We start from the raw sequence: 21,029 nt of genomic DNA on the forward strand, positions 1-21,029 counted from the left end.
TATTTTTAAATGTCCATATAATCAATTCTTTATTATCTGAGCTAGTGATATAAAAGTCATTTCTCAGACAAGCCAAAAATAGTTTTTTAGTTATAAAGTATTTTGGTAGCATATTTACCACAATTATATTTTGCAAAGACAATTAGTAAAGTATGCATTCACTTAACATGCAGATGAAAGTACTCTGAAAACACAGTATTGTAACGTTGTGCCCTGGAAGGATGAGGTCAGGTGCTGTATGTAACATACAAGTAGGGTGGCCAACAGTCCCAATTTGCCTGGGACTGAGCAGGTTCTCGGGTTGCTGACTTTCAGTTTTAAAACCAGGATAGTACAGAGATGAGTTAGTCACCCTGTATACAGTACCCACCCAAGTTGCTTGCTGACTAGTTGGTTGGTTGACTAGGTGATAGGTAAAAATGAATTTAAGGACAAAAAATTAGCTATAGAAAACTTACAGTCGAAAAGAAGACATACTGAAAAAGGAGAGCTAACTGGACCACAAACATCTATAGATTTCAGAGTGTTGGGCTACTAATATCTCAGTACCAATTATATTTAAAAGTATTTTTGGACTACACATGAAACACTAGTTTGTTTTTTTTTTTAATACCAATGGCAAACAACTTTAAAAATGCCTAACTGCAAAAGTGAGCAAAGCTAAATTTATTCTTCCAGCTCTACTACTTTTCATAGTTAAACTTTGTCTTTTATATAAATAGTCCAGCTGTGTTTCAGTAGAACTAATTGTTGAGTTCAAGTTCACATGTAGGAGAGGATGAAAACTACCTCAAAGTAGAAAAGCACACAGATTGTAAACAACTATTAAATAAACCTTCTTATAAGAGTTAAAAGATCACATTTCAGAAGTCATACTATTTTAAGATTTAATGTTAACAATATTGGCAATTCTTAATAGTCTGTACTAATGGAGGGAGGTATTAATGAAATGTACAAATAACTTAAAAACTTCAAATGACTCATTAGATTTCAATCATAATCCTTTCCTCAGACAAGTAAAGAGTAGCAAAACATAGCCAGTGATAGATTTTCACCTTCTCTGGCTTACTCAGTCTGCCCTCTGGTGGAAGTGCTAATGAACAGTAAAATGACCAAAAAAGAGGCAGCAGGGGAGGAACAAACATAGGAGACAGAGATAACTGGATAATCAAAGGGTGACTAATAATTAGGAGTGGTATTTTTACTCTCCTTTGAAAAGTAAATCTAGCAATTTCTGGCCACAGGCCAGGCCTTAATTTTAGTTCAATCTCACCATTTGGCTCATAGCTTGTTGGTTCAATTATTGGGTGAATTTCTTTCAATCACTACACTATTTAATTCGAACGACTTATTCCAGGTATTTTGGTTATAGTTAAATTTTTCTGCTGGTGTAGGGAGGAGAAGGAAGGTATGAGAGATGATGCAAAGAGGCCTGCTTTAATTCTAGATTAGCTTTCTCTGTTATTCCATGTCCTAGAATCCCTTAAAAGCAATTGGAATCAATATGACAGAGTAACAAAGTGAATTAAAAAACACGTTAAAAAGAAACATTAAGAAAAGTACACCAGTCCTATCTCTGCCTTTGTGAATAATATGGTTCCAGCACTGGGACCATAGGTAGGCTTATTTAAACTCCCTGGATTTCAGTTTCCCCATCTGTAAAGTAAAGGGGTTAATTTTATTTACGTTATCTTCCAGTTTTAAAAAGCTTTGCATGTGAAAAATAGCTTATATATTTGTATACCAGAAGAAAAAAGGCATATACTTTCTGCACCATCCCATATGAAGTGTGAATGTAGGACAATCTAAAGTTGAAGGTTAGTGTACCTCATCAGCCCTTGTGCTTCTTCTCATTCCCCAATTCATGGGGTCTTCACGGACAGCGAAAATTTCCAAGTTGAAAACACTTTGAGGTAAGTAAGCATTTTGCAAATAGACTGTGAATCAGAATTAGAAAATTTACACTTTTCTTTCCTCTAATAAAATTGTGTGCTGTTGTCATACCAGATCAAGGTATAACATATTTCCATTTCTCAGATTTTTCTTTATGTAATGCTCACTTACTAATTCAATTGTCTCTTTTAGGAACACAGATTTTTAAAAAGCATGTTTATATTTATATACTATTATTTTTGGTGAAAAGAAATGTTGGTGTTAGTTATCTACTTAGAAATATTTCCAAATTACTCTTCAGGAGATTAACAATGGCATTTTATTAGAGTTTTCTTGGCTATATCTTTCAGGTAAGACTGGTATTGAATTCACTACACTAGAGTAAAGCTGATTATTTGTACAATCTGATGATGGTTTATTTGGAAGGCAGATTTTCAAGTACCAATACTAGGTGGCCACTATTCACACAGTGGTTCAAGGTGTATCACTAGCAATGGTTGTGGTTTTCTTGGATTAGAACACAGAGGCTTTACTTACCTACCTCCCAGGAAATGGAAAAACAATCAGTACATGAAAGGTGCTTTGAGAAGCTGTGAGACTTAAACAGAAGCTGGGCAGGGCAAGAAATACATCACTGGATGCTATGTTCTCCTGTAGGCTAGGTTACAGAAAACTGAAACTGAGGCCATTGATGTGAAAAAGAAAATGTTAAAGAGATTTTTAAGAGGATCAACAGCACCTGAGCTCAATGAGATTCATGACCGGTCTGTTTACCTGCTGCCTCCTCCTGTGGCATTGTGGGAGTTCTTCGGGGCCCCTGTGGCCCACTGTTCTTGTCACTGTTGTTTTCCTCCAGGCTGCCTGCTGGCTCCTGGGTTTTCATCAGCTGACTCAAAAGAACTGCCAGCATATTCTGCATGTCAGCTGGTGTGCTTGAAGCTTCAGAGGTTGTCTGTTCTGCTGAAGGCTGGACCACTAGGGCAGGAGGTGCCTCCTTCAAAGACTCCTCTGGGGCCATGGGCTCTGAGTCCTGCTGCTGGGAAGTGGCTTCAGTTAGGGCACTGATGGACTGGTTCAGGGCCTCCAGCTGCTGCTGCATCTCTGGGTTGGAGTGGATGTTAAGCAGCTGTGCCATTTGAGGGATGCTCAGGTCGGTCTGGCTCTGCAGCAGATTCAGTAACACTGCCAATTCACTTTGATTCAACTGCTGTGTGATGTCACCGAGGCCTGTGGACAGACAGTGGAGCCAATAGGATAGAATGAGGCAGGGTAAGGACCTTGGCCTTCAAAAAAATTTTTTTTTTAATTTTTTTTTTTTATTTATGATAGTCATAGAGAGAGAGAGAGAATGAGACAGAGACACAGGCAGAGGGAGAAGCAGGCTCCATGCACCGGGAGCCCGATGTGGGATTCGATCCCGGGTCTCCAGGATCGCGCCCTGGGCCAAAGGCAGGCGCCAAACCGCTGCGCCACCCAGGGATCCCGGACCTTGGCCTTCAACTGGCAATAGCAACTTAACAATATTCAAAAAAGGAAATTTTATTTGAATATCTCATTTTTCATACCTCAAATTGTCATGACAAATTGTATATTCACTTAGAAATACAGAAACTAACTAAAATATCTCTGTACTATGAGTAAATGTGATTTCATTTTATCTGTATTCTTCAAGGCCAGTGACTTACAACCCCTATTATACATCAGAATTACTAGGAGAGATTGTAAAATTCAGATGCCTCAGTTTCCATCCTCAGAGATCTGGCAATTGTTCAGGAGTGTTTACTTTTCAAGCTTCTTAGATGATTCTAATGTGCAGCCACTGTTAAAAACCACTGTTGTATGTGGATGGGGAAGGGTAAATGAACCATGGAAAGAATACCTGTAGTTCAGAAAAACTGATGGTACCACAGGAGAACTATTTTACTATAATAGTTCACTATTACACAGTTCTGGATATATGTAGATCAAATAGCCCTCTATAGAACTAATTACATTTAATAGCAATTGTGATTTAAATGATTAGATTCTAAGAACGTCTTATCAAATCTAACATAAACAGGGCTCCAAATTACATGTACCATGGGTAACCAAACCTTAAATTTGGCTTACTTAACTTACTGATTTATGCTATACATCTAATTGATACAGTATTCTTTCTTGAAAAGACAATGATCTATATTGTAGACTTTTTAGACAACATATACAAAATTTAGTTTAGCTCCTTTTCCTCACAATGAGGACACCTCTTTATTTTTTTTAAAAAGATTTTATTCATTTATTCATGGGGGGGGGGAGAGGGAGCGAGTGAGAGAGAGAAAGAGAGAGAGAGAGAAAGAGGCGGAGACTCAGGCAGAGGCAGAAGCAGGCCCCATGCAGGGAGCCCGATGTAGGACTCGATCCCGGGACCCAGGATCACGCCCTGGGCTGAAGGCAGGTGCCAAACCACTGAGCCACCCAGGGATCCCCAGGGCACCTTTTTATTAATATTAATGCTTCAGTGGCTAAAAGCTCACACACACATATCCTTGTACTTGACCATTAAAACCTGTCCAAATGACCTTAATAAAAGCACAAAAACTCCATCCTAGAACTGACCTATTGCATCCCCAGTCCCAGGCTCCGCCTTGACAGGAGCAGGCTGAGGTGGTGCTGGGCTGCTGTTCTTCACAGGCTCAACACTTGTCCCTGAGGTAGTTTCTTTCCGAGAGGATTTGGATGGAGGTGGCTCTTCTATCACAACACCACTCTGTCGCTGTCGTCGCCGTTTCTTACTCCATAATTCATGGCAATCCTGCCAGTGGGGGAGGCTACAAAAAGACAAAGCAAAGGGGAAATGTGTGTGGGACTGCAATAGTGAGTGAATAGAGGAACAAGAGATTAAAGGCAAAGAACAGAGGGAAACGGAAAGAATAACATAAAAATAGCCAGAAATATTAATAAATAGTAGCAGTGTAAAAGGGATCATGGCATATGGTAGCCCGAGGAAATAAAAGTCCAAAAGCCCAAGAGATTTCTGTAGTGAGAAATAAGGATCTTGCTAATATCAGAGACATACCTACTATACCTACTATGTTCTTGCTTTGCATAACAAATATAAAGAAGAACTTTATTGGTTAAGTTCTTGTTTCTTTTTTTTAAAAGATTTTATTTATTTATTCATGAGAGACAGAGATAGAGAGGGGCAGAGACACAGGCAGACAGAGAAGCAGGCTTCATGCAGGGAGCCCGATGTGGGACTTAATCCCAGGGTTCCAGGATCAGGCCCTGGGCTGAAGGTGGCGCTAAACCGCTGAGCCACCTGGTTAAGTTTCAATTGGGAATACACAGGATAGAGATGATTGGTTTATTAGCAACTACAAAAAGTCCACTGAGGGACACCTAGGTGGCTCAGCAGTGGAGCATCTGCCTTCAGCTCAGGGTGTGATTCTGGCATCCGGGATTGAGTCCCACATGGGGCTCCCTGCGTGGAGCCTGCTTCTCCCTCTGCCTGTGTCTCTGCTGTCTCCCTCTCTGTGTCTCTCATGAGTAAATAAAATCTCTCTCTTAAAAAAAAAAAATTCACTGAAATACAGTATGATTAAATCACATTTGTGTAAAATAAATTTATGTTATTTGGTCTGTGAGGACCAAAAAATGGATTCTTTCCTTCTTTCAACACACTGAATTTCCATGACTTGGTATTTTCATTTGTGGGGTTTATTAGTATATTTTAATATATTTAATCTATTTCCATATTTCCTCATATTCAATAATGTAAAGAGTCCTGGCAACTCAAATCTTATTATAATAAAGATTACCCAAGCCAAAATCTCTCTTTAATAATAAGAGCTCCCAAATTTCAGTTAAAAACTTGTGCATTTCAAGCCATATTTCAATGTATCAAAATTCTGGTGCAGTAAATGAATTTGGACATCTCTTTGGAACAATTAGATTTGTGGTTACTACCCACTCAGTCTTTACTGTATATTTGGGGATCCCTGGGTGGCTCAGTGGTTTGGCACCTGCCTTCGGCCCGGGGCATGATCCCGGAGACCTGGGATCGAGTTCCGCGTTGGGCTCCCTGCATGGAGCCTGCTTCTCCCTCTGCCTATGTCTCTGCCTCTCTCTCTCTGTGTTTCATGAATAAATAAATAAAATATTTTTAAAAATAAATAAATACTGTATATTTCTCTAAGACACATACAGTATCTTGGGACGCCTGGGTGGCTCAGTGGTTGAGAGTATGGTCTGCCTTCTGCTTCAGGCGTGATCCTGAAGTTCCAGGATCGAGTTCCACATCAGGCTTCCCCTGGGGAGCCTGCCATTCCCTCTGCCTATGTCTTTGCTTCTCTCTCTCTCTCTCTGTCTCTCATTAATAAATAATTTTTTTTAAAAAAGAGTTTCTTCATATAAGAAAAAACACACAAAAACTCTGACATGAAAGCTATAACATTGTCAATGATAAATTCAACGACAGAAGATTTTTTATCTGCCAATTGTGAAACACTGAGTGTAGAACCTCAGAAGATCCTACAGAATACAGAAAATAAATAAGATGCTGACGGGAGAGAGACACAGTCAAAGACCCTATTATCAACATTAAAATTAGGGATATGTGACCTGACAATGATGCATACTATTTAAAATTAGGACTGTCTTTACAAGTGTGGGTGTATATGGTCAACACAGAAGGAGATTTGAGAAAATGAAATGGGTAAGAGCAAACACTAGAAGGAATACTTTCAAAGAGCTTGTATAGGGCAATATGCAGGGACAAAAGACAGCTTGAGTCAAATTAGAAAAACATCACTTCTAAATCTATTCCTTGTTTAAAAGGAAAACATAAAGCAATTAAACAAACCTCTTAGCAACCGTAATACTCAAGGGCACCACTCCATTCTGGACTTAGCCATTTGTAGTTCCTTTTACAAACCTATTATTATATTGAGTTTCTCAACTCCTGAGGCTTATTGGAAGGTTTAGGGCCACTACTTGACCAGCAGCACTTACTCTGGAGGATCCATTTTGCTGAGCTCAACATCTTTAAGGAAGTCACTCTGTAAAGTCTGTTCAGCTGTGCAACGTTTGCTAGGATCTAGTGTCAGCATGTGGTCCAGTAAATCAAGTGCTGCTGAGGGAATGCTGTGGAAAGAACAAGTTCACAATGACCCCAGAGTTCTTAAACCTGTAACCTTGTGTCAAAGGTCTCTGAATTTCCAGCTCCATGTAAAACTGTGGAAAGGGAGCTAGAAGCTGGCTAAACAAGCAAACAGATTTGCTATCAAACGGGATTTATGCAATGCTAGAATACAGGTAGAAAACAGGAAGCCAGCAGTTCCATTCTATCATGGGAAGATCAAAAGGACTAGGAGAATATTTACATATTGTGCATAATAAAATGATTTTCTATCATCTAAAGCCAGCCTGGCTGGCTCAGTCAGAAGAGCGTGCAACTCTTGATCTCAGTGTCGTGAGTACCAGCCCCATATTGGGTGTGGTTATTAATTAAATTAAAAAAAAAAAAAAAAAGCCTTAAGAGAAAATTACAACAGCACTATGATAAAATTCACATATGTTCAAAGAAAAAATGTTTTCCTGTGCTGTGCTGCTATAATAAGTTGGGATAACACAAACTCTCTAGGCCAAAAGTCAAGTCTAAACACCCCCTAAAAACAGAAACCAGATGCACATTTCTGCCAAACTCACAAAGAGAATTCTTCTCGTAGACGCCTTCTATATTGCTTCTTCGGTTTCATGGTATTGAAGTAGGGCAGCTTGATAACATCAGGCCACACAGCTGGACAAGGGCTACCACAGAGTCGACTGAAAACAAAGCAAAAAGCCAGAACAAGAAGTGAGTCAGCATTGTGAATTGTGAAGATTATAGAAGCAGAAATTATTACTCCCTGACTTCTGGGGAATCTTAGCTATTAAATTACATGGCATGCAAAAAGGTAAAACCTGACCTCACTGCTTTAAGGGCAGAAGGAATAGGACAGAACTAACTGGTCACAAGACAGTAAAGAGAAAATACTGGCAAAAGAGTCCAAAATGATCTATACATTTGGTTTTGTAAAACATGTTTTAAAACTTCCATAAAAGTTTTCATTATCAATTTTCTTCTATTCAATGATAAGCTGGTCCTATAATGTTCTTATAGGGAGAATGGGCAGAGGGGAGCCTAAGAAATTTTGTTGGAAAACTGAAGTTAATGCATAACAAATGATGAATTATACGCCACCTTTAAAAAAGCCTACATTAGCCTGTTGGATTCTTTCCTTTATTCTTATTGATAAAAAAACCCAAATTCTATCCCAACCCCATGCCTTCCCCAGATCCTCTAATATAGGTTCTATTTTATAATTATCTGTTTACATGCTGTATCACTTACTAAACTGAGCTCTCTGAAGACAAGGACCTATCTTACATATCTCTGAATCCTAAAGTAACAAAGAAAGGAATTTTAGAACAGGCTCAATAAATGTTTGCTGAATAAATTTGATCTTAATCTAACCGAGGAATGAAACAGCCATACTGAAAATGGCATGCTTTTTATATGAAGAACCAATTTAAAAAATGCAAAGATTTCAAAAGTCTAAAAGGGGGGGGGGGACCTAAAAAGTAAGACCTTTAGTAAGACCTAAAAAAGGGGACTACAACTTCTTTACATATAGAGCCCGTGGCAAAGTATGTGGTAAATCTGACTGAGACACTTACTTGGACCTGAAGAGTATAAACTCATTTAGTAGAATTACTGAAAAGTATTAGAAATCAGAAGATGAGATCACCTATTACACCTGGGCACTCAGAGTGCATGCATAACTGTACCTGATCAGTTCTAGTTGAGCTAGTTCCAGATTGGCTTGGAATATAGGCTTCTTTGTGAACAGTTCCCCGAGGATGCATCTACAAAGAGTAAAATTAAGAGGTCAGGAGAGAAATCCCTGGAGCCTAACCTGTGTCTCAATAAACTTTTGTATATAAGCCCCAAACTGCAGTGTCTGAGGTTTGTGGGATTTTTTTGGTTGTTTTTTGTTTTACTTTTTAAGTGTCTGAGTTTTGTAAAAGAAACTATTTCTTGCAGTGAGATGGACAGCATAGAGTTTAGATTTGACAGGAGATCAAACTTTTGCCACCTATAAAGTCTATAAGCAGAAAAAATGAGTCAGAGTCCTTTTCCATCAATTCCATTATAAATTAAGGAAGACTAAAAACCTATACTTCAATTTTATAAGGATGCTCAGCAGCTCCTGTAAAGCGATTAGCTTTTCTATTTATTTGCTCTGTAGAATACACAATATACTACAGCCCTCTTAGCACTGTATTTGTTAAGAAATGTTTACTGTCATCAGACATCAGTTTCAACAGGACTTTCAAATACCTTATGTTTATTTATTTATTTAATTTATTCATTTTTAAGATTTTATTTATTTATTCATGAGAGACACAGAGAGAGAGGCAGAGACACAGGCAGAGGGAGAAGCAGGCTCCACGCAAGGAGCCCGATGTGGGACTTGATCCTGGGACTCCAGGAGCAGACCCTGGGCCAAAGGCAGGCGCTAAACCGCCGAGCCACCCAGGGATCCCCTCAAATACCTTATGTTTAAACACCTTTCCCATTTTTTAAAAAAAGATTTTATTAATTTATTTATTCATGAGAGACATGGAGAGAGACAGAGGCAGAGACACAGGCAGAGGGAGAAGCAGGCTCCGTGCAGGGAGCCCAACGCGGGACTCCATCCCGGGACCCCAGGATCACACCCCAGGCCAAAGGCAGGAGCTAAACCACTGAGCCACCCAGGGATCCCTCCTTTTTCATTTTGAAAATACCTTCCAAAATAATACTGATATACTTACAAAGTCCCCAAACATGTCTCCACAAATTACTTAATTACAAAAGGAAAACTAGTAACTATTTAGTGAGGAAAAAGACAACACCTATACCTAAGTGTCCAAAATTAACATCATCAATAAGAGGGAAACCGGGTTCATGTAAATATAAATGCTGTACCATAAACACTTATGGAATATTCCACCTAAAACTTCATAACCTGAATCTATACAATAGCTGGTCTGTCCTTCAAAAATGTAAATGTCATGAAAGACAAAGGTTAAGGACTGTTCCAGAGTAAAGAATGAGAACTAGGGGCACCTGGGCAGCACAGTTAAACATCAGACTCTTGGGTTTCAGCTCAGGTCATGATCTTGGGGTCCTGGGATTGGGCCTCCATTGGGCTCTGCTTGCTTAGCATAGGGTCTACTTGAGACTCTCTCTCCCTCTCCCACTCATGCACACTCTCTCTAAGATAAATAAATAAACCTCAAAAAAAACAAAACAAAAAAAAATGAGAACTAAATGTAGTACATGATACTAGATTGAATCTTCTATTAGGTGAAGTATTGTTTCCAGGACATCATCAGGGTATTGAAAAACTAAGAAAATGGAATGTAAGCTAACCTATTTAAAAGATAGTGTATCAATGTTAAATTTCCTGAATTTTTTTTTAATTTTTTTTTATTATTTTTTTTATTTTATTATTTTTTTTTATTTTTATTTATTTATTTATTTATTTTTTTAAATTTCCTGAATTTGATGATGGTACTATAATTATATATGAAAGTATCTTTGTTCTTTTTTTCTTTAAGTTTTTATTTATTTATTCATGAGAGAGAGAGGCAGAGACACAAGCAGAGGGAGAAGCAGGCTCCCTGCAAGAAGCCCAATGTGGGACTCGATCCTGGATCCTGGGATCACACCTGAGCTGAAGGCAGACTCTCAACCGCTGAGCCACCCAGGCATCCCGAGAGTATCTTTGTTCTTAAGAAATGTACATTAAGGGGTGCCTGGGTGGCTCAGTTGGTTAAGCGGGTACCTTTGGGTCAGGTCATGATCCCAGGGTCCTGGGGTCAAGCCCCACAACAGGCTCTCTACTCTGCAGGGAGTCTGCTTCTCCCTCTCTCTCTGGCCCCTCTCCCCATACTTGTGCTCTCTCTAAAAAAAAAATAAATAGAATCTTAAAATAAAAATATACATTAAATATTAAGAGGGGAAAGAGCATGATATACAACTATTTTAAAATAGTTCTAGAAAAAAAATGTGTGCATACACACACATGCATTTTATTCTATGTATAGATTTTATGTTGTAGGATACATATACACACACATACACACATGAATATAAAAGCAAATGTGGCAAGATGCTAACAATTAGTGAATCTAGCGTGAATAAATCTCAAAATATCTGAGTAAAAAATGCAAGAGGGAAAAAGAACATATACTGCATGATTCCATCTACATAAAATTTTAGAAATGGAAATCAATCTAGAGTGATAGAAAGCACAAGAGTAGGGATGCCTGCTTGACTCAACAGTTGAGGGTCTGCCTTCGGCTCAGGCTGTGATCTCAGGGTCTGGGATGGAGTCCCACATCGGGCACCATGTTCTCCCTCTGCTTATGTCTCTGCCTCTCTCTCTGTGTCTTTCATGAATAAATAAAATCTTTTTTTTTTTAAGATTTTATTTATTTATTAATGAGAGACAGAGAGAGAGAGAGAGAGAGAAAGAGAGAGAGAGAGAGAGAGAGAGAGAGAGAGAGAGGCAGAGACACAGGCAGAGGGAGAAGCAGGTTCCATGCAGGGAGCCTGATGTGGGACTCGATCCTGGGTCTCCAGGATAGGCCCTGGGCTGAAGGCGGCACCAAACCGCTGAGCCACCTGGGTTGCCCAATAAATAAAATCTTAAAAAATAAAAAAGAAAGAAAGCACAACAGTTGTTGCTAGGGATGGGATAGTGTGGGCAGGAGAGATAACAAAGGAACACATGGAAACTTTTGGAAGTTATCATTATCTTGGTTGTGGTGATGGTTTCACTGGTGTATACGGTATGCCAAAACTTAAATTGTATATTTTGAACAAATGCAGTTATTATATACCTCAAAAGGTTAAAAAAATTTTAGTAAATCTGGATAAAGGCTATATACTAAAATTCTTTGTAGTTTTCTAGGAACTTTTCTGCAATTTGAAATTACATCAAAATCAACCTACTTAGTTTTCATTTTAATTCCAGTTAGTAAACATACAGTGTTACAGTAGTTTCAGGTGAACAAATAGTAATTCAACAGTTCCAAATATCACCCAGTGCTTATCAAAATAAATGCACTCCTTAATTTCCTTCACCTATTTAACCTATCCCCTCATATCAATATAAATTTAAAACAAATGAAAAAGACTACATGAATATACGTTTTTGTATTCCTAAAATATCTCATTTTTTAAAATGTGGAAAAAGAAAATGGACAAAGAATCTCTTCTCCAGTCTGTGCTTTGAAATTAGGTTTTCAAATACACACAAAAGCAGTATGTACAGTTTTGCTTTGAAATTCTTTAGCTTGACTAAATTTGAAAGCAAAATAAATCTCGTTTTCAAGGTTATTAGCATTTGTTAACCTCAAATGACAAATTCTTACTTCCTATGCACTCAAACTTTTTTGAGTAGGGGTACCTGGTGGCTCAGTTGGTTATGTGCCTGACTCTGGATTTTGGCTGAGGTCATGATCTCAGGATAGTGGGATTAAGACTCCATACTCACCATGGAGTCTGCTTGAGTTTCTCTCCTTATGCCCCTTCTTCTACTCTCTCTCTCTAAAATAAGTAAGTCTTTAAAATTAAAAAAATTAGAAGTAAAATTTAACTGTTTCCAACATTAACCACTAAATCAAATTCCAAATAGTGTTGTCACATCTAACCCAGGTGAGGCTTCAGAATATGGGTGTAATTCGTTGTACTCGTCTTACAAGTTTCTCCTTCAGAGAGACTTCTGTGGATCACCAAAATAGTAAGCTCACATCAAACATCTAGCAAAATCTCACTTCAATGAAGTTACTAGGCTTTAATTAAAGTCTAATCTTCTATAATTTTAATTTCCAAGATATGTTTTGGTGTTTTCTTTTATTTCAGTTTCTAGTTCTTTGGTGGGGAAGACATTATTATGTAACACTTTTGCTACTACACTGAGGTGGCAGGTGCACACATTGAAATAATAGTACCAACAGAGCTATGAACTTTCCCTGTGTATCTTAATGGGGCGTTAACTTTAGAGCCTAGTTGTGACAATTTAAATGCTAATACTGATAAAACAAATAGTCCAGAACACAAACACACCCAGCTTGAGTCAGTAAAATTTAACTAAAGCTTTATTTGAGTTGGGAGAGAAATTATGCTCTTTCTCTATCACCCTTTTGAATTTTGAAATAAAACCCCTGCAGTGCTCCTTTTAAAGACTGACATTAATATAGGAGAAAATGGGGGGTGGGGGGAGGATATGCTCCACTTATAAATAAATGTCAGAACTCTTAAGCATGCAGGTCAAGGACAGAGTGCATATGCATAAATCATACACTATCAGAAACAACATGGTCCATTTGAAACATCTATTTCTGGGGCAGCTGGGTGGCTCAGTTGGTTAAGTGTCTGCCTTTGGCTCAGGTCATGATCTCAGGGTCCTGGGATCAAGCCCTGCATCAGGCTTTCTACTCAGTAGGAGTCTGCATCTCCTTCTCCCTTCGCTTGTGCTCTCTTTCTCAAATAAATAAATAAATAAATAAATAAATAAATAAATAAAATCTTAAAAAATAAAATATGTCTAAAAATTTTTTTAAATCTTAAAAATTTTTTTAAATTTAAAAAAAATTTGAAAATAAACATTTTATTTATTTGAGGGAAAGAGAGAGAGAGAGAGATAGAAAGCACGTGCTCTAGTGCAAGTGCAGGGAGGGGCAGAGGGAGAGACAGAGAGAGAGAATCTCCAGCAGACTCCCACGCTGAATGTGGAGTCCGCTGTAGGGCTCAATCTCACAACCTTGAGATCATGACCTGGGCAGATATCAAGAGCCAGATGCTTAACTCACTGAGCTACCCAGGCGCCCCCAAAATGTCTATATTCCTAACACAAATTGTGATCTCTAAATATAATTTTCCACTAAAAAAAAACTAACACTCTTTAGAGAGTGACTGATTCCAGGTCTGGCACAGGAAGTAAAATAGGATGAGCTTGGAACCAGAAAACAAGGAAGGCTATCAAATACTATGGTTGTGTCAGAAGGACCCACTAGACTCCTAATGACCTAAGACCAGGAAAATGTGAATAGGAATAAGATGATAACCATAACAGATTAAAACACATCAAAAATGTTGGGGCACTTGGGTGGCTCAGTCAGCTGAGTACCTGACTCTTGATTCTGGCAGATTATGGTCCCAGAATTGTGAGACTGAGCCCTACATAAAGCTCCATACTCAGTGGGGAGTCTGTTTGGGATTCTCTCTCCCTCTCCCTCTGCCCCACCCCCCACTGCACACACACACACACACACTCTCTCTCTCTCTCTAAATAGATGGATGTTAAAAAAAAAAAAAGTTTAAATCTACAAGTTCATAATGAAACTAAAAAACAAAGCAAAATAAAACAAAACAAAAACCCCAAACCCTCTCTTTAGTCACCTTTGAAGGATACTAGGAAACCTCATTATCTTCAAAACTGGTAAATAAAATGAAAGAATTAAAGCTCTCTGCTTTTTTCCTATGACTTGTATGTAAGGTTAGTAAAATAGATGTTATCTTTATCCAGGAAGGAATAATATATCATCATCATCACAAAGCCACCACAAATGGATTGATGAAGGTAGATCATTAATACGGCTAATAACATTTCAAATATTGATAATTATATATTATGTAAAGTGGGGTGTGTGTATGTGTGTAAATCTGCTCTGTTAGGGATGAATATTTTATCAAACATTGTTTAGAATCGCCTGTATAATGCCTTTATTAAAAGGCAGATTATAAGATACTATTTTACTCCTTTTAAATTCCCTACAGATGATGTATCCGGTTATTGGCTATACTCTGGGCAGTCCCACTGTCTCAAACCCCCAAACTTGATGTATCATTGGCAATAATCTTCCAGAAGTACTCAAAACCACCTGTAAAGTAGTTTCGGGCTCAGTAGGCGATTGGAAATCACACTTGAATTCACCTACAACTTATAGGAAATAAAAGGGATAGAGAACCATGCTAAAACATTGAAAAACAACAAAAAACACAGTGAGGATGCAATCAGCAAAATTCAGACTGAGGAAACTATATGACAAATGATCCAGTTTCTTCTAAGGAAATTATAAGGTGGGGAGAGGAACCCAAGAAAGACGGAGGGAGAAGCTATAATTATAAGACTTAAGGGGTACCTGGGTGGCTCAGTTGCTAAGTGCCTGCCTTTGGCTCGGGTTGTGATTTTGGGGTCCTGGGATCAAGCTCCACATTGGGCTCCCTGCTTAGTGGGGAGTCTGCTTCTCCTTCTCTCTCTGCTCCTCCCCTGTCCTCATGCTCTTTCACCCTCCACTCTCAAATAAATAAATAAATGAATAAATATCTTAAAAAAAAAAGGACTTGAGATAATCAATTGTAATCTATGTACCCTATTTGAATGTATTTGGATCCCAATTCAAACTAAGTTAAATTTTAAAAAAAAAGTTAAAAGAAAAAAGGCATTCAAGGAAATGTTTTTTAAAAAAGTATGTCTCTGATATTAGGAGATATTCAACAGATTTCTTTGAATTCTGGCTAAACGTTTATCCCCATTCTTTTGAACCTAAAGAAAAGCTACAAAAAGCCATGCAGAGAGAAAACAGATACATGTTCAACATGTGAATTACAATCAAAAGAAAAAGCTCAGAGAGGCTTACCCACAGCTCCAAACGTCAATGGCTGGTGTGTAACGCTCCTCTCCAAGCAGAAGTTCTGGAGGTCGGTACCACAGAGTGATGACTTTGTTTGTGTAAGGGCGACTGAAATGTAAAACATTAACCATGACATAAATGGCTTCTGATCCAAAAAAAAAAAAAAAACCTTGTAAAATTAAAAATCGTAGCCAACTGAAAATGGGGTTGTCAAAAAAACAAAAAAAAAAAAAAAGAAAGAAAGAAAATGGGATTGTCAAAATAGCTACATAGCAATCTAACAGTTCAAAAGTAAACTGGACAGAAGTAGGAGATGAAAAAATAACTTGCATACCAATCTGGGTTGATTTAACTCAGTCTAAGGCTGATTCAAGAATTTAGATAGAATTAACACATTTAGAAAATTAGGAAACTCTGGGACACCTGGGTGGCTCAGGGGTTAAGCATCTGCCTTTGGTCGGGGCATGATCCCCAGGGTTCTGGGATCGAGTCCCACATTGGGCTTCCTGCATGGAACCTGCTTCTCCCTCTGCCTATGTTTCTGCCTCTCTCTCTCTCTGTGTGTCTCTTATGAATAAATAAATAAAATCTCAAAAAAAAATTAGGAAAGTCTGAAAATTATTACAATTTATAGAATACTAGATTATCCAAGAATAGAAAGAATTCTTTCCTTTTTCCCCCACATGTAATTTTGATGAATGCCTCACCTCTCTTCAGAGTTATAGAGCCGAGCAAGTCCAAAATCTGCTAGTTTGATTTGCCCACTGTAAAACAAACAAAAAAATATTTTTATAAAAATAACAGCAGTGGCTTCATATTTATACCTACACAGCAATCCATGAATTTACGAGTTAAACAAAATCACAAAACTCTGAATTACAAATGCGAATTTTAACCTATGCTTAGTTCTGTTCTTAATGGTTACTCTCCCAGATTAAGCCTCTTTTGACTACTTTGGTTTACAAAGTCTTATGGTTTTCTTTTTCTTGGTGTTTTTTGATTTGACTCCTTAACTAAATATTTATTATTTCTTGGCAAACAACAGTCACTAAAACCTGCTAGATTAAATACTTGTTATTGGGGGAAAAAAGGAATAAACTGTTCTAGATTAAGAGAGATTTAAGAAGCCTAAAAATCAAATCCAGTTCATAAACTTTGTTTAATAGTGGTTTGAACAGACTAGCTATACAAAAGACTTATAACACAAGTGAAAAAATATAAAAGTAAAAAATATATATATATAAAAGTATGAATTGTTAGAAGGTAATAGGTAATAATCTTGAGCATTTACGGCTAAACGTAATGATGTCAGTAATTTATTCATTTTTAATAAAGAGTTTATTTACTTATTTATTTGGCAAAGAGAGAGAGGGAAAGGGAGAGAGTGGACGGACACAAGCACGGAAAGCAACAAGCAGAGTTGCAGAAAAAGGCTCCCTTTGAGCAAGGAGCCTGATGTGGAGCTCGATCCCAGCCTGGGATCATAACCTGAGGCAAAGGCAGATGCTTAACCTACTGAGCCACCCAGGCGTCCTGTGTAATTTACTTTAAAATAACTCAAGCAGGGATGCCTGGGTGGCTCAGCAGTTAAATGTCTGCCTTCAGCTCAGGGCATGATCCCAGAGTTCTGGGATCAAGTCCCACATCGGGCTCCTGAGAGAAGCCTGCTTCTCCCTCTGCCTCTCTCTGTGTGTCTCTAATGAATAAATAAATAAATAATCTAAAAAATAAATAAATAAATAACTCAAGCAGAAAAATTAAAAATATATAGTAAAATGTTAACTGCATATGTATTAATTACATTAGTGTCTAAATTTTTCTTACAATTTAACTTAATTTTTCATAATAAAAAGTAAACCACAACAATACCATGGCATAGCAGACTTTTCAAACAGGGAACAGGGCTTTGAACTGAGCACACGATTTTTAAGATGAATGAGGTCCCTTTTACCAACATATGGCCCTCACTTCCTATACCATAAAGACATACAACCATGATCTTAGATGGGTTCTCAAACTTTATATGAAAAAGAATTACTTGGAATGTTTACTAAAAGTTTCTTGGGCCTCATTCCTAGAGATGAAATTTAGTAGGTCATGGATCATGAACTTGCATTTCTTTTCTTTAAGTAGGCTCCATGTCCCACATGGAGCCCAAGACAGGGACTGAACTCATGACTGTGAGATCAAAACCTGAGCTAATATTAAGAGTGGGATCCTTAATTGACTGAGCCACCCAGGCATCCCTGAACTTGCATTTATTTTATTTTCTCTTTTAAGATTTTATTTATTCATAAGAGACACAGAGAGAGGCAGAGACATTAGACTGAGGGAAAAGTAGGCTCCTCTCAGGGAGCCCCATGTGGGACTCGATACCTGAACTCGGGACCACACCATGAGCCAAAGGCAGAAACTCAACCACTGAGCCACCCAGGAATCCTTCTGAAGTTGCATTTCTAACAAGCCTATAGATTATGCCAATGCTGTTGGTCTGAGAACCATACTTGTGAGAACCACTACCTTAAAGGGATTACACCCAAGTTTCACTCTTTAAGTATTCTATCCTTGACGGTGATGTCAAGTAATATTTTAATAAACTATAACATGTCAGAAAACTTTTTAAACTATTAACTATTTTAGATTAATCATTTTTATCTAAATTCTTAAGTAGCCTATTTCATTTACATTTACCGTTTTCATTACTTCTTGGGGAATGAAAAGCCTACTCACTCTTTTTGAAGATACTGGGGATAGCTCTCGTACCTGATAGCTGAGATCAGACAGAAAAGTGAGATAGTGGGATCCCTGGGTGGCGCAGTGGTTTAGTGCCTGCCTTTGGCCCAGGGCGCGATCCTGGAGACCCAGGATCGAATCCCACGTCAGTCTCCCGGTGCATGGAGCCTGCTTCTCCCTCTGCCTATGTCTCTGCCTCTCTCTCTCTCTCTCTGTGACTATCATAAATAAATAAAAAAAATTTAAAAAAAAAAAAAAAAAAAAAGAAAAGAAAAGTGAGATAGTAGAGAAAAGCGGCTATGCTAGGAGGTGCTCCTCAAACTATGAGCAATGGGACAGAATATTAAAACAAAGTAAGTACTGGCAACAAAATTTTACTTTAAATCTACCCTTATCATTCCTAGTAAAGATTATGGGCACCTTATCTACTTGCCCCATTACATTTTTAACTTCAATTTACAAACTAATTCTAAGAAAAGGAAAAAGGAAAGGACTAGCTGACTTGAGCCCTATAATGAGACATAAATCAATCCTCAAATTTTCAGCATCCTTACTCTGAGAATTTGTGGAGATCCAAGAATGAAGGCACATAGGACTGAAAGTTAAAATGGCAACAAATACGCAGTTATGGAAAATTAGGCCAGACCTCAACATCACCAAGCACTGAGCAAATTTTCTAATCCACTCTCTCACCTCTCAGTAAATGACCTTCTTCATTGAAAAAAGAAATCATGGGGTGCCTGAGTGGCTCAGTCAGTAAAGTGTCTGCCTTCGGCTCAGGTTATGATCCCAGGGTCCTGGAATCGAGCCCCATGTCAGGCTCCCTGCTGTTTTTTCCCTCTCTTCCCCACTTGTGCTCTGTCTCCCTCTCTCTCTCAAATTAAAAAAAAAAAAAAAAGTTAAAAAAAAAATCATCAGGTGGAAGCTACTTAACACCCTTTTACCTATATAACCTTAATTGCACCTATAATCTTCCTTTCTTCTTTCAATTACAGAAAAAGAGTGTCAATCTCTCTTGTTCAAGGATAATCAATATTTATAATTGTGGCCACAACCACCTGTGGCCTTGATTCCATCTCCTCTAGAACCTTGCTCCTTTAAATTATTTTGGTTTTTTAAATATTTTTTTTAAGATTTTATTTATTTATTCATGAGAGACGGAGAAAGAACAAGGCAGGCACAGCAGAGGGAGAAGCAGGCTTCATGCAGGGAGCTGGACATGGGACTCGATCCTGGGTCTCCAGGATCATGCCCTGGGCTGAAGGCAGCACTAAACCGCTGAGCCACCCAGGCTGCCTGTCCTTTAAATTATTTTATACTTTTTTGAATCTTCAACTTCTCCCTATTGATTTTCTTGTCCCTTAGTTTTTAAATATACTCAAACTTCTGTGTCCTTAAATAAAAAAAAAAATTAAAGACACACCTACCACCACCTTCCCATTAACTGTGCTACCCAACAACTTGTCATGCCCTGTCAATGCTGACCTTTTAATTTTCAGATTCCTTCTCACATCTCATAATCTGTCTGCATCACCTGACATCTATGACCATTTTTAAACCTTTTTTATTTTTTATTTTTTAAGATATTATTTCTTCAGGGACGCCTGGGTAGCTCAGCAATTTGAGTGTCTGCCTTTGGCTCAGGGCATGATCCCAGTCCAAGGATCGAGTCCTGGATCAGGCTCCCTTCGAAGAGCCTGCTTCTCCCTGCCTATGTCTTTGCCTCTCTCTGTGTGTCTGTTATGAATAAATAAATAAAATCTTTAAAAAAAAATAATTTCTTCATTTAGAGAGAGGGAGTGTGAGCAGAGGGAGGGGCAGAGAGGGTGAGAATCTCAAGCTGACTCTGCAATGAAGTGGAGAACTAGACGCTGGCTTCCATCTCGGGAGCCTGAGATCATGACCTGAGCCAAAACCAAGAGTTAAGACACTCAACTGACTGAGCCATGCAGGTACCCCTAAATCCGCCTATTTTGGAGTCATGATATTTTCCTATTTTCTCTGTATCTTTCTGACCATTCCCTTGAGTTCCATCTTCTGACACCTTTTCTCTGCTTGGTAACTCCTAAACTATACTGCTAGTTTGGAACTTCAATGTGACCATATGCCTATTAAATATCACTACCTTGGATATGCAATAGCCATACCCAAAAGGGATTTATTCTTCACTTGCCTATCCTGCTTTTCCTTTTATATTACCTATATTGACCATTATGTTACCCAGCTAGTTTTTTTTTTATAATTTTTTTTTTAAGATTTCATTTATTTATTCATAGACAGAGAGAGAGAGAGGCAGAGACACAGGCAGAGGGAGAAGCAGGCTCCATGCAGGGAGCCCAATGTGGGACTTGATCCCTGGTCTCCAGGATCACACCCCAGGCTGCAGGCGGCGCCAAACTGCTGCGCCACCGGGGCTGCCTGCTAGTTAGTTTTTAAGTAGGAAATCTGTGAGGGACGCCTGGGTGGCTCAGCGGTTGAGCGTCTGCCTTCAGCTCAGGAAATGATCCTGGAGTTCCGGGATCAAGTCCCACATCAGGCTCCTGCATGGAGCCTGCTTTTCCTCCTTCTGCCTATGTCTCTGCCTCTCTCTGTGTCTCTCATGAATAAATGAAATCTTAAAAACAAAACAAAAAAACAAACAAGGAAATCTGTGAGTTATCTGAAAGTACTTTCATTCATTCTCTACCATTCAT

General features: G+C 38.4%; 1 protein-coding gene across 23 annotated transcripts in view; it reads right to left on the bottom strand.

Annotated features, from left to right (window-relative positions):
- The window catches only part of CDK12 (cyclin dependent kinase 12), a 79,423-nt gene that overhangs the window by 31,011 nt on the left and 27,383 nt on the right, over positions 1 to 21,029 (bottom strand). For all 23 annotated transcript variants that reach the window (XR_004818547.2, XR_004818545.2, XR_004818544.2 and 20 more), the window contains exons 7-13: positions 16,311 to 16,367; positions 15,610 to 15,711; positions 8,701 to 8,778; positions 7,579 to 7,695; positions 6,883 to 7,014; positions 4,489 to 4,700; positions 2,668 to 3,120 (exon numbers count right to left, since the gene is read on the bottom strand). Coding sequence is in view for 2 of the 23 variants with exons in the window: in XM_035720469.2 (XP_035576362.1) it covers positions 2,668 to 3,120; positions 4,489 to 4,700; positions 6,883 to 7,014; positions 7,579 to 7,695; positions 8,701 to 8,778; positions 15,610 to 15,711; positions 16,311 to 16,367 (1,151 nt within the window). In the remaining 21 variants the exon portion in view is untranslated. The remainder of the gene's footprint in view (positions 1 to 2,667; positions 3,121 to 4,488; positions 4,701 to 6,882; positions 7,015 to 7,578; positions 7,696 to 8,700; positions 8,779 to 15,609; positions 15,712 to 16,310; positions 16,368 to 21,029) is intronic.

The sequence above is a fragment of the Canis lupus genome, chromosome 9 (assembly GCF_003254725.2).
Source record: "Canis lupus dingo isolate Sandy chromosome 9, ASM325472v2, whole genome shotgun sequence".
Classification (NCBI taxonomy): Eukaryota; Metazoa; Chordata; class Mammalia; order Carnivora; family Canidae; genus Canis; species Canis lupus.